Source organism: Eurosta solidaginis, chromosome 4, assembly GCF_040869045.1.
Source record: "Eurosta solidaginis isolate ZX-2024a chromosome 4, ASM4086904v1, whole genome shotgun sequence".
Lineage (NCBI taxonomy): Eukaryota > Metazoa > Arthropoda > Insecta > Diptera > Tephritidae > Eurosta > Eurosta solidaginis.
The window spans coordinates 251793563-251807937 of NC_090322.1; the positions used below are offsets into that span (position 1 = coordinate 251793563).

A 14375-nucleotide genomic window follows, 5' to 3' on the forward strand; every position below is an offset into this window, starting at 1 on the left:
ACTTAGATTCCCAATTTCTACTTACATCCCACATAAACGAACGCACCGGCCACTAGGAGTGCAACTAGAAAACTTGCTATCACAGCACAACCGCATTTCTGACTGTCACCCAATTTGCGGCGTGTAAAACGTATGTCAGAGTCTGTGGATAATACGGACTCTGATTTCCGTCTGTGTCCACTACCTCTCCCACCACCACCGCAATTCGCATGTGTCGTATGATTGTGCCCTTGTTCATGTGTGGGTATATTGGCCAATTGATGATGACATAAATCGGCAAGACCGTTTGCCAATGAACCGTTCGCTATGCTACCATTGCTATTGGTCTTCATATTTCCATTGCTATTGCTACTGTTGTTGTTGTTGCTAATGTTGCTGTTGCCACCGTTATGGCTATGGTTGTGGTGTAGTTTGTGGTGACGCGCACAACGCGCATTGTGGAAGATTTTCTGTGGTTGCGCTTGACCATTCAAGCCATTTCCGTTTGTGTCGCGATGACCATTTGGATTGCTCTGAATGGCCTAAAAAAGAAGAAAAGCGTAACTACTTTTTAAGTCTATCTTTACAGTTGAGTTTTATTCGAAAGAGGTAAAAAAGAGACTAGAAAATTTAAAAGCAGTCCGATTCGTACAAACTTCGAATCAAAAATTAATTTTACCTTCAAAACTCCATAAAATTTCCGACACATGAAAGGTCATCCCTTTCCTCCAGTTCCACATGTGTTGGGAGCTCTAGAGGGTTAGATTAGGATTATGGGGCGTATATGGTATCTTCCTACTTTTACAATCGGAGACGTTTTGTCCATTGTGAATGTTATCGGTGATTAGCCGCTCATTTCTTTCCTATTCCATCCAACCTTGACACCTTCACACCACCACAATCATTTTGGTTGGTCTACAGTAAGTATTCCTCAATTTTTCTCATTAGTAGCCCAGTGGAGGTCGGGAGCTGCCCGTTTCGTTTATATCCATTTCGGAATCTTTCATGGCTATCTCATCAGCATTTCGTGGCTACTTTCATACTTCTGTTGCAATGAATGCCCTATGAAGGCTAGTAAGGCTCTATACCTCAGTACAATATGTGATTTTATCAAATTCCATTTTAAAGCGTTTAAGACTCTCAAAGATCGTTAAATAAGCATTAAAGACAGCCGCCATAAAAGCTCCGCAAAAGTAAGGAAGTTGATAAAACTGATTGCCCCGCTTATGATTCGAGTATATCCGTTTCCAGTTGCCTTTCCTATTTGGGAACCGTCATAGAAACATGGTGAACTGTACAAGCAGCGGCTACGCTGGCTAGGCCATGTTATGCGAATGAAAGATGACGTTCCGGCTAAGAAAGTTTTTTTATCGGAACCCGCCCATGGAAGCAGAGGAAGAGTGCGGCTCCCACTCCGCTTGAAGGGCCAGGTGAAAAACAATTTAAACTCCTTTGGTGTGACCAATTGGCGCCAGTTGGCGAAGAAGCGACTGGCGCCTTGTTGGACGGCCATAAAGTGCTTTAGTGTTGTCACTGGGAAACTGGATGAGAACGAGCTGCTCTCACAGTTTATCTAGGTTGTAGATTTCAATTATCTTGCCTCTGTTTGCCTAAACTGTCTTTGGCTAAAGATGCTCTTGCAACCACTCCATATACCATGATGGACTTTCCTATCGTGTTGTACATCCTTCTTGGGATTTTTCGGCTTCATGCTCAGGACTTACCTGCGATGCATTTGCACACCATTATTGCTTTGGTAGGCTTAGCGGCAGTCTTGGTGTGATCACGAAGATGTTGGGTTAAAGGCTCGGGAAACCAACATCAATATCTTAAGGGAAAAGTTATTTCAACAGAAAAGGTTGCCCCTCGGCACTTGTTTGGCAAACTCTCAGAGTATATCTATGCCATGAATATGTTCGCGGTGGAAATTCATCCGCCTTGCAGATGCGTTTCAGAACCGGCATAAAACATGTTGGTCCCTTCGCACTAATTTATGGGACAAAATTAAAAAAGCACTAAGACGCAAATTGGAAGAGAAGCTCGGCCTGAATATCTACGAAGACATATCCCACCTTGTATTTTTATAGGCATAAATATTGCTTTGTCACTATGTTTTGACCATACATCCAAAGCGAATCTACTGAATGAGAAGGCTCTCTTGCTAGTATGGATATACAGTCATATCTTAGCGCATCACTCCTTCGTCAATCTGAAAGCCCTTTGTATTCTATTAAAAATAAAAAGGATAGCTGTTTGCATAAACCCATTCGCTGCTAAGTATGTTTGAAAGGAGAGGCAACGAGAACTTATCTTGTGGACAGCTCTGTGTAGTCCTAATTTGCACCATGTCATACGAAGTGTAGTTTCTCTCCACATTCTTATAGTTCACTTAACTTCCCTTTGGAGCGCACGACTAAAATTATTGTGAGCTGTGTCGATAGATAGTCCCTCTGTGTCTAAGAAGGCGCAAAACATCACTTCTACGCACTCAAATGCATTCTTGACTTGAGTAGTCATCTAAAAAAGACGATGTCCGTCGCTATGTCCGTGATGACATATTTTATTGCGAAACCAAATGTAACTTTACCCCATAACCCACATTTCCACTGCGATCGTTCATAAACATATAAAACCAATCATGTCACACAAAATACCTTACGCAAATGCATAAAACTGGTAAATTTGTTAACTGCCATTCACTTTCAATGACAATTACACCTGTCGTGCGAAATGTTGCCGCGTCGTAGCTGGTAATACGAGCTCCAAAAATAAATGCAAGTGCCAATAGTGTCAGCCCTCGCAATCAACATTTGAAGAATTCAAATAAATCTGAATGTGGGACCAGACAAAAACACGCTTAATCTTCGTTCAAGGTTGACTGGCAAGCAGCATCAATTGAATAATATGTAGAAGATCAAATAACTGGAACCAGTTTAGTAGAGTTGAGTAAATTTTCAGATTTTATTATAATCATTCATACGTACAACGATTGATTAGATTTTGCATAACAGTAATTTAATGAATTTCAATACAAAACAAAGGCGAAGCAAATTATTATGAAATGCAAGATCAATTGACTTCTTTGATCTTAGCAAATTATGTAGAGCGAGCTGAGCTTTCGAGGAGTGTAGCAGTGGTGGTGGTTTTTAGCTTTACCATTTAAAGGAAATTGTTAGACATTTATAAAATTTTGTTATAACTATTATTATTTTTTTTTTTCCTTTATATTAGGTCGGTTGAACGTTTTGTCAGCTTTTCATATAAATCTTGCAATCGATTTTTAAGTAACTTCTCATTGATCTACAAACGAACACCGTGACAATGCAACAAAAGGAAAAAATCCGTTAGGTGGCGCACGGATCGAAGTAATTAGATAAGAATTTGAAAATTTTCAAACGAGCTTTTAAATAACTTCTCGATGAGCTAGAGACTTGACATTTCAAACTTAATTCAGAGGTCGATGACAGCCGATGACACGATACAAAAAGATTCGCTAGGGGGCGCACGGGATGATATATTTAGAAAAATCGGACGAAATGGAGGGAATTTTGGGATAGATTTTTATGTACATAAGTTCTCATTGAGCTACATCTGTAAAACTTCGCAAATAGGATAAGGCGCCGAGAAAATTTAAGAAAAGGAGAAAAAAATCTGTCATGTGGCGCACGGATGGAAATATTTGGATAAGAATTTGGAAATTTGCTGTTTTGAGATCGGTTTGAAAGTAACTTCTCATTGCGTTACAAACATGAAACCTCAGAGACAGGTTAAGACAACGTGACAAAGGAACAAAAGGAGAAAAAAATTCCGTTAGGTGGCGCATGATCGAAAAAATTTGATAGTAATTTGGAAATTGAAAACCGGGTTTTAAGTAACTTCTCGATGAGCTAAAAATTTTGGGCTTAATTCAGAGGTCGATGACAGCCGATGACACAATACAAAAAGTTTCTCTAGGTGACGCACGGACTGAGATATTTAGAAAAATCAAACGGAACGGAGGGAATTTTGGGATTGATTTTTATGTACATAAGTTCTCATTGAGCTACATCTGTAAAACTTCGCAGATAGGATAAGACGCAGAGAAAATTTAAGAAAAGGAGAAAAAAATCCGTCATGTGGCGCACGGATCGAAATATTTGGATAAGAATTTGGAAATTTGCTGTTTTGAGGTCGATTTGAAAGTAACTTCTCATTGAGCTACAAACATGAAACCTCAGAGACAGGTTAAGACACCGTGACAAATGAACAAAAGGAGAAAAAAATTCCGTTAGGTGGCGCATGGATCGAAAAAATTTGATAGTAATTTGGAAATTGAAAACCGGGTTTTAAGTAACTTCTCGATGAGCTAAAAATTTAGAGTTTAATTCAGAGGTTGATGACAGCCGATGACACAATAAAAAAAGTTTCGCTATGTGACGCACGGACTGAGATATTTAGAAAAATCAAACGGAACGGAGGGGATTTTGGGATTGATTTTTATGTAAGTTCTCATTGAGCTACAAGCGTAAAACTTAAAAGATAGGTTAAGACACCGAGAAAATGTAAGAAAAGGAGAAAATAAAAATAAAATAAAAACATTTTAAGCACTTCCTTTATATAAATCGACAAAAGTCAGCGAAATATGTCTCCTTATATAAAGACATATTCTTGCTAAACTTTGGTTTTTAAATTTTGACATAGAAATTGCAAAAATAGTTATGAGAAGTAAAAATATAAAGGTGGAGCGCAACTGATTGAGTAATAATATCTCCTTTCTAATCCAAGTAATGTGTGCTCCACTTTTATATTTTTACTTCTCATAAATATTTTTGCAATTTCTATGTCAAAGTTTAAAAAGCAAAGTTTAGCAAGAATATGTCTTTATATAAGGAGACATTTTTCTCTGACTTTTGTCCATTTATATAAAGGAAGTGCTTAAAAATTTTTTATTTTATTTTTAGTTTTTTATTGCATTCAGCAATTAATTTTTCATGAGTTTTTCATTTGAGAAGAAGAAAAAAGAAAAAAAAAATTGGGAAAAGAAAGGAAAGGTAAGGGATGAAAATATACCGATATCAACGAGTAATCGGATTGCTACCGATGTCTTATGGGCGTGTTATACAGTTATATAAGATTAGCTACCGGTTTGTTATCGGCGTTTTATGGGCGAGGTAAAGACGAGTTAGCATGTTCTTATTTCAGAGATATACATTTTTTACCGATAGCAAATATTATTAACTAAAAAATACCTATTTGTTATCAAAAAGCTATATATTTGCTATCGAAAGTATATCGATTAGTTACAGCAAAACTATCAATTTGTTCACGAAAAAAATATGAGGCCGTTATCAGTTTGTTGTCAAAAGTTATCGAGATTTTATCGTAGAAATATCAATTTTTTATCGAAGTTTTATCGGAGTTTTACCTATTTATTATCGTTGAGATGTCCCTTGTAGTGTTCGAAGGAAGTTTTCCAGAAGTTGTAGGGTCCTGTCCATGTTGACGCAATAGAGTATCGAAGGAGGTGTGTATATTGATCAGCTGGGGCTGTATTACGTTTTACAATCAGTGACTGAAAACCATTTTCACTCAAACGATAACGGTGCAACTGTCCAACTAATTTATGGACTTAACAAGAACGGTTTGTTGATAGCTTACATATGTCATTCATGCGATCCACCACTATTGTGATTTAAAAGTTAGTTTTGATCACGGATCGTAAAAGGTAATAAGGACCCTGTATGGGTCTTAACTAAATATGAACATAGTACAACAAAAAGAGCCGAAAAGCTTCACTGGATATGTCTTCTTATGTGCATGGACCAGCGTTGAACCAGCATTCTCCAAAAAAAATATTTCCATTCTATAATAAATCGATAGCTTTTCTATTACAAATGGCTACTTTTTCCTTTACAAATCAAAATTGTTCGATAACAAATCGATATTTTTTCGAAAGCGAATCGATAACTTTTTTATAACAAATCTATATTAATTCGATAACTCTCCTATAGTAAACTGACATCACGTCGATAATGCACCAATAATAAACAGATAGCTCTTTGATAATGAATGATAACGAACCGATAACACGCGATAAGAAACCAAAAACATGCCGATAACAATAACAACCTGATAAGTTTCCGTATTCATAAAATGAAATTTTTCCGAATCCTGCTAAATGATTCCAAATAGTGCCGAAATAGCTCCGGAATGAAAGATGTTTCCATAACGATCTTAAATAGTCCTGGCATAATACCGAAATATTCGTGAAAATAGTGCCGAGACATTCCCTAACCACTTCCCAAAATGATTCCGAAATAGTTTATAAAACAATCCCGCAAAAATCAAAAATACAGCCGAAATGATCTCAAAATTATGATGGATTGATCTAAACATAACTACAAAAAACCTTCGAAATGATTCCAAAATTATTCCCGAACGGTCCAGCAATAATTTCAAAATAGTCCTGGAAATAGTCCCTCCATGAACCTAAAAATTTAATAGCGAGACGTAGTATGATTTTTCTGGTTTAAAAATTCGTTATTCTTACCAAGTGCTTACTCCATCCAGCGAGGAGTCGTGAGTGCTCGGCGATGTTCACTTGAACTTTAACTTCCTTTTTCTGGCAATAAAGAGTGTGACGGAAGATTTGAAATGAAACTGTGAACAGCCTTTAAAATAATGGGTCTAATTCGGAAAGAGTGCATTATTCACATTTGACCGAAACATCTTAAGGCACTGCTTTGAACAAAGTGAAGCCTCGGATATCTTCGAGTAAAATGACATGTCCGATATTTTTAAAGATTTCGAACGCTAATAACAGAACTCTGACAGACTCGCTTTGTTTGAGGACATATACCCCTACTATCTGAAAGTTGAATAAGACAAATTTTGGTTAACATGGGGTTTTAGTAGTCATGTCAGGAACAAAATCAGTTTTCCTGATGTATTTGACATTTAAGTTTCCTAGAGACTTAAGAGCGGATTTACAAGCCTTGTTGCACTGCTTTGAGGGTTCACTGCGCTGCTATAAGTCAACAATATCTCAACCTTTTGCATTGCCTTACAATCCACAAACTTTGTGTAGCAAGATAAATGTATTGAAATCTTCTGTCAGGCGAAACAACAAAACTAAGCATTCCAAGTAAATCCCAAATGAATGTTTGGAAAGTTAGACAGACACGAAGCTAAGCAGATGATAACAATTTATATTACCTATTTTTCCTAGCAAGATCCCCGCCCAGTAAAAATGTTAATGAATTTTTTTCAAGAAATGGTATCACTATATTTCATAATCTGTTCATTTTCAGGGTGCTTAATATGGCAACCGACAATGGAAACACTTCTTTTTTTACACCATGACCAAAACAATGCAAACCAATTTCAAAAACTTGGGAAAATTTTAGAAAAAATGTAATTAAAGTTATCTGAATTTTTTTGAGTATGCTGTTTTATAGCCCTATTATTTTTGGTCTAGTAAAGTACAAGTTATATTTGGGTCTCTCAAACTTCCCATTGTTTCATTTAAGAAGGGTGTTTCAGATTTTCTTCAATATAAAAAATAAAGCGCCCTTCGTATGGAAGAAAATATTAAACACCCTTCGGAAAAAAACTGTAAAAAATCAATACCAAATAATGAAAACTCTAAATAAAGAGTTCGAAGTTTTCAAAATAATCACTAGAATCTTCAAATTTTTTTGGAAAGCGTTTTTAAGGTTGGCTTGCATAGTGTCAGTTACAAAATTCAGGGATGTTTTTCTTAAATTTTCGAAAACAAGTATAAAAGAATTTAATCGACGAAAATTTATAATTAAAAACAAAATAAATAGAGGGCGACATAGGCTCCGATGACATTTTAGGCCGAGCTTCTCTTCCAATTTGCGTTGTGCTCCTTCTAATTTTTCCTAAAAATTGGTGGGAAGAGACCTATGTACATATGTACATGTTTTATACCGATTCCGAGCGACATCTGCAGAAATGCAATGGGAGTGCTTGCCAAATAAGTGTCGAGGGCTTAAACAACTTTTTTTCTAATTGAAAAACTTGATATTGCTTTGCCCGGAAATTGAGCCCAGAATCTTCGGTGTGGTAGGCGGAGTACTCTACCACCATACCACGGCGGCCGCCGTCACTGCTATTTTCGTGTTAACTGCTGTACGTAGGAATATTTGCTATAGAAAATTAAAAAAAAAAATTTATTTGAAATGATACCCATTTATGGTGCCACGAATGTAAAAAAATTTTTTATATCCAAAATCCTCTGACACTGAGTAACAACAAGAGATATCGTTGCGCATAGTAACATACAAACACTCAAATGAGGTGTTACATGCAAATTGTTTTTATGAAAAAAATAAAAATATTTAGAACAAGTAAGGAAGGTTAAGTTCGGGTGTACCGAACATTACATACTCAGTTGAGAGCTATGGTGGCAACATAAGGGAAAATAACCATGTAGGAAAATGAACCGAGGGTAACCCTGGAATGTGTTTGTATGATATGTGTATCAAATAAAAGGTAATAAAGAGTATTTTAAGAGGGAGTGGGCCATAGTTCTATAGGTAGAAGCCATTTAGGGATATCGCCATAAAGGTGGACCAGGGGTGACTCTAGAATGTGTACGATATGGGTATCAAATTAAAGTTATTATTGAGGCTTTTAAAAGGGAGTGGTGGTAGTTGTATATGTGAAGGTGTTTTCCAGATATCGACCAAAATGTGGACCAGGGTGGCCCAGAACATCATCTGTTGGATACCGCTAATTTATTTATATATATTATATTATACCAAGAACAGTACTCCTGTCAAAATTCCAGGGGCTTTTGATTTCGCCCTGCAGAACTTTTTCATTTTCTTCTACTTAATATGGTACGTGTCACACCCATTTTACAAAGCTTTTTTCTAAAGTTATATTTTGCGACAATAAACCAATCCAAATACCATGTTTCATCCCTTTTTTCGTATTTGGTATAGAAATATGGCATTTTTTAATATTTTTTAATATTCGATATCGAAAAAGTGGGCGTGGTCATACTCCGATTTCGGCCATTTTTTATACCAATACAAAGTGAGTTCAGATAAGTACGTGAACTGAGTTTAGTAAAGATATATCGATTTTTGCTCAAGTTATCGTGTTAACGGCCGAGCGGAAGGACAGACGATCGACTGTGTATCAAAACTGGACGTTGCTTCAACCGATTTCGCCCTTTTTCACAGAAATATGTTATCGTCCCAGAATCTAAGCCCTTCCAAATTTCACAAGGATTGGTAAATTTTTGTTCGACTTATGGCATTAAAAGTATCCTAGACAAATTAAATGAAAAAGGGCGGAGCCACGCCCATTTTGAAATTTTCTTTTATTTTTGCATTTTGTTGCACCATATCATTACTGGAGTTGAATGTTGACATAATTTACTTATATACTGTAAAGATATTAAATCTTTTGTTAAAATTTTACTTTAAAAAAATTTTTTTTTAAGTGGGCGTGGTCGTTCTCCGATTTTGCTAATTTTTATTAAGCATACATATAGTAAAAGGAGTAACATTCCTGCCAAATTTCATCATGATATCTTCAACGACTGCCAAATTACAGCTTGCAAAATTTTAAATTACCTTCTCTTAAAAGTGGGCGGTGCCACGCCCATTGTCCAAAATTTTACTAATTTTCTATTCTGCGTCATAAGTTCAACTCACCTTCCAAGTTTCATCGCTTTATTCGTCTTTGATAATGAATTATCGCACTTTTTCCGTTTTTCTAAATTTTCGATATCGAAAAAGTGGCCGTGGTTATAGTCCGATATTGCTCATTTTAAATAGCGATCTGAGATGAGTGCTCAGGAACCTACATACCAAATTTCATCAAGATACCTCAAAATTTACTCAAGTTATCGTGTTAATGGACGGACGAACGGACATGGCTCAATCAAATATTTTTCGATCCTGATGATTTTGATATATGGAAGTCTATATCTATCTCAATTCCTTTATACCTTTACAACCAACCGTTATCCAATCAAAGTTAATATACTCTGTGAGCTTTGCTCAACTGAGTATAAAAATTATGCTTTTGAATATGCAAAGCAACGTTCAAAAACCAGAGATGCATTTGGCCAATTAGCGCCTTTTTTATGAGACATGCAAAGTTGTGTGTAGTAGTACATGAGAGGCATGTTTTTGAAATAATTATGTATGCTTTTTTATATTTGATATTTGTATGTATGTATTGTTGTGTGTTATATTTTCGTTAGCTCATTTATTTAATTAATTTGCTGCTCATATACATATGTATAAAATATTAAAAATTGTTAACGGTTAGTGTTCGACACTGCTGTGCAGACCGCTGAGACTTGACTGCCGTACAGGCAATTTTATGATTTATGAGACTTTTATGAAATCGAATATGAAAGCACAAAGCAGTGATCTGCTATGAATAATCCAAAAAAAAAAAAAAAATTGAGAAAACATTTTTGAAATAAGCTGTTTGAATGAAGTCGATTACAATGTTTGATCTAATTTTCAAAGTCGCACCTCAAAGTCATCTTTTGTCGGAATTCATATTTTGTTGGAACTCGCCAGCAGAGAGTGCATAACCAAGATACAAATACACTGAAAGAAATGGTGCTAGTAAAATCAACAAATCTGTTCTTTTGTTCTTGACTTAACGAAGATTCTTTGTCAAGCGAAAAATTAGTTTAGTCATTTCAACAGAAGAGAAATTGCCGCTCTTAAGTTAACAAAATTCTGTAAAATTGACAGATTCCTAATCAATCTAACTGATTTTTCTGTTAACACAACTGATCTCATTGGTCATTTCAGCAGCGATCAACAGTCAATACATGAGCAAATTTCAATGAGAATTTTACGCTCACTGCGCTCTCTACTTTGTGCTTATGACGATGGTGCCACTTGTTGAAAAAAAAAACACAAAATAAGAAAACCACCAAATCGAAGAAACACACAAATTGGGCAAACAACAAAAAACTAGTTTTTCAGTTATCAATATAAAACGAAAAACCCTTTTTTGAATTTACTGTGCAAAAAATTATGAGATACCGGCACACCTATTTATCGGGTACAATTTTACAACTTCTTCTTCAAACGAAATGCAAAATTGCGCCGTCTTGTTGCAAAAGTTTTGTTAGAACTAACACGACTTTTCCAAAATTAGTAACATTTTGTTCAAGTTTTTAGGAATTTTCACTCACGTGAACGAATCTAATAAGATAATAAAAAAACACCCTTTTTAATGTTGATGTTTCCGACAACATAAAAGTTTGAGTTGTTTTGGAATCGTTTCAACTTAAAGTGTTACGAAAATTAAACTTGCCGAATTACATGTAAAGTTACTCCAGTGGTTAATTACCTTCCTGCGATTTGATTCTTTACTTTTCTATAACTTACATGTTCTCTATTTAAAATGTTATGTCAAACATTTATACTACAAGTTTTGTTCGAAACAATTAAGTGTGGCAACTACATGCGAGAAATGAAATTAAGAATGAGCTGAGCTGCAACTGAAAGAATTGAGAATCAGTTTTATGACTACTATTTTCATTTCTATTTGCAAAGCGAAGTTCAAAACTATAAATTAAATAAATTATAAAATATAAAATTTGGTGAAAGTGCCTTTAATAAAACAAAATAATAAAGTGTATAATGTTTAATGTGTGCCAGCATATTTGATGTACGCCCAATTGAAGTTCGGTTAGTAAGTGCGTGCATATGTATGTATATGTAGCAAGCATGTGTATTTAAATATTCACATATTTACGTATATGGCAACATAGGTACTTTCGTACAAAGCTGTCGCAACAACTTTTTTTGTTCATTTGACTACTAAAACGGTCAATTACGAATCAACGATTTGTGCGCAGCTGATTCAATATCTTGTTGCGATGGATAAAAATGTACAGGAATTTCGGTTGAATTGACCCGTATTTCGGTTAATTTTACCAGTCTTTTTCCTTCAGTGTATTGTTATTTTTTTTCTCCCGTTTTGTTATTCACATTTTTATAATTTCGTTTTAGATTGTTAATGGTTTGACAAATTTAACACCATTTTTTAAGTTTTTTTTCCTGCTATTTATACTCAATGGCCTAGAGAATAATTACTATTATCATCATCATACCCATAACCGTTTATCACCATTCAGTTTGCCAAATAGACCTCTCGGCAGTGCACCAGATCTTTCATCAAAATTAATGATGATAACAATGGCACTTTGACATGGAAGATTATAATATTCGATTCTCTAACGAGCACGCATTTCATCATCATTTGCTATTTCTAATAAATAAATAAATAGATACAACACGCGAAAATATTTAGACCGATCCTCTCTTCCAATTCGCATTGTGATCCTTTTAATTTAAGAGAAATGATGAATTTTCACTGAAAAGCTTTTCATTCCAGAAATACATTCGGAGTAGGTTATTGCCAAATCACTGTCGAGGAGCGACACCGCTTACTAAAAGTTTTGATCTAATTGAAATAACTTGTTTTCTAAATTTTTGATGTTGCTTTGCCCGGAACGTAAACTCGTGATTTTCGGTGTGGTAGGCGATAACCGAAGCCAATTAGGAGCACCAAGGGAGATCAAGTCTTCTCTACTCAGCTTAGGTCCAAATGCAGGTGGTGATAGGTCTACTTTCTTCGCCGGAGCATCTTCATCCATTCGAATAACGTGAACTAGCCAACACAACCTTTATGCTTGGGTGCGTTGCACTATCTTCTTATCTACGTTAAACTCATTAATTTCATCATTATACCTCCTTCGATATTCGCTAACGGCACATTGGACAGAATCATACATCTTTCGGAGAACTTTTCTTCTAAAACACTCCAAGGGCCACCTCATCTTCTCTCAACAACGCATTATACCTCCTTCGATATTCGCTACCGGCACATTGGACAGAATCATACATATTTCGGAGAACTTTTCTCCTAGAACACTCCAAGGGCCACCTCATCTTCTCTCAACAACGCCTACGATTCCAAACCAGAGCGTGATTTTATTCGTAGAAGGAGACTTTACTTTTTTTTAGTTTTGTGGAAATGTTTTATGCCCTGACTAGGACTAGGACATTTTAAATAATACTGCGAGGTTCCCAGAGTGTAGGTCTCCTTTTTTCTAAGAAAGTCGGCCCAGTAAAACCTAATCGCCCATGGCCGGCGCGATTTCCCCAACCTGAGACCGCATTTAGCATTTGTTCGGGCACAGGTGCTCGCCACGTGAGCTCAATGGCTACCCTCACGCTAACGCGCCATCTTCTCGTTTGATGATAAGTATATGCCTCACATATTTTTCACCGTATCCCATCTGTCGTTTCGGCAGAACATATTGTGCGTAACACTGGCCCGGGATAGTTCGCCAAATAAATATCCTTCCATCGTTGGCTGTTGGGAGACGTGCTTGTTTCGAGGAAGGTGTGGTTCTTCAACCTAACCCATTCGGTGGAGATATTTGCAGAAGTATCCTTGCCCGGTTAGAAATTGCGTCAGGTAAGACTCGAACTCTCCGTGTGACCACTTTAAGCATGGGTTCAGTTCAGCAATTAGTTCCATGGTCCACTTTCCTGCAGTGATAATGCTCCACTGTTGTTGCCAGCATCAGCTCGATTCTTCTCGCGACTGTTGAGCAACAATAGCTCTAGTCGATTCTGATCACTATCGTATATTTCTTTTCCTTCCTAAGCGATAACATATGTCGGTATCGTTTCCGCTAAATGATCAGGACAGGTTCTTCCGAGAGCTGAGTCAAAGCTATTGCCAGCTCCAGGTTGGTTACACTAAGTGACTTTTAGAGCATGATCTTCATTTGCTGAGAGAGGACTTTACTTTTCAATTGCTTACTCAATCCAAAGTATCAAAAGGAATATAAACAAAAAGGCAACTCTTAGAGACCAATTGTACAGCGAACAACGGGACATTCATATGGCTTAGCAGCTAAAGGCTTGCACTGATATGAATGTTGGAGATTCGAGTTCAACGCTCAGCTCCCGAAAAGCTAGCTGATGAAGAAATGAAATTCAGAAACATGTCCCAGTAACCATCGCCGTTTGTAAACTTACAATTTTTCTCTAATATCAATTACAAAAACCATTGTATAAAGCAATATGAGCAAAGCTCGCTAATTAAATACATATGACCAAAGTAGCGTTTGTTGGCAAAAGTGATGCTTCGCTGAATTCATAAATCCACTGTGCAACCCTTGGCTAGAGTCCCCAGTTCTCATCGATGGCCCTCTTCAGCAGTACAAGACAAGCGAGGTTTTCCTATCCCTACCCTCCACATATGGTCTTCAGGACAGTTTCCTGTTCAAAATAGTTGCAGATTCTTAACACTATCAGAAAGTACTAACGGGGATCTTCTATATCCTAATAAAAAGAACCAGCTCTGTTTTTAGAGGGTGCATTACC

General features: G+C 36.4%; 1 protein-coding gene across 13 annotated transcripts in view; it reads right to left on the minus strand.

The window, feature by feature from the left end:
* Positions 1-14375, minus strand: part of LOC137251305 (uncharacterized) — a 166750-nt gene that overhangs the window by 26514 nt on the left and 125861 nt on the right. For all 13 annotated transcript variants that reach the window (XR_010953205.1, XM_067785653.1, XM_067785655.1 and 10 more), the window contains one exon: positions 26-521. Coding sequence is in view for 12 of the 13 variants with exons in the window: in XM_067785653.1 (XP_067641754.1) it covers positions 26-521 (496 nt within the window). In the remaining variant the exon portion in view is untranslated. The remainder of the gene's footprint in view (positions 1-25; positions 522-14375) is intronic.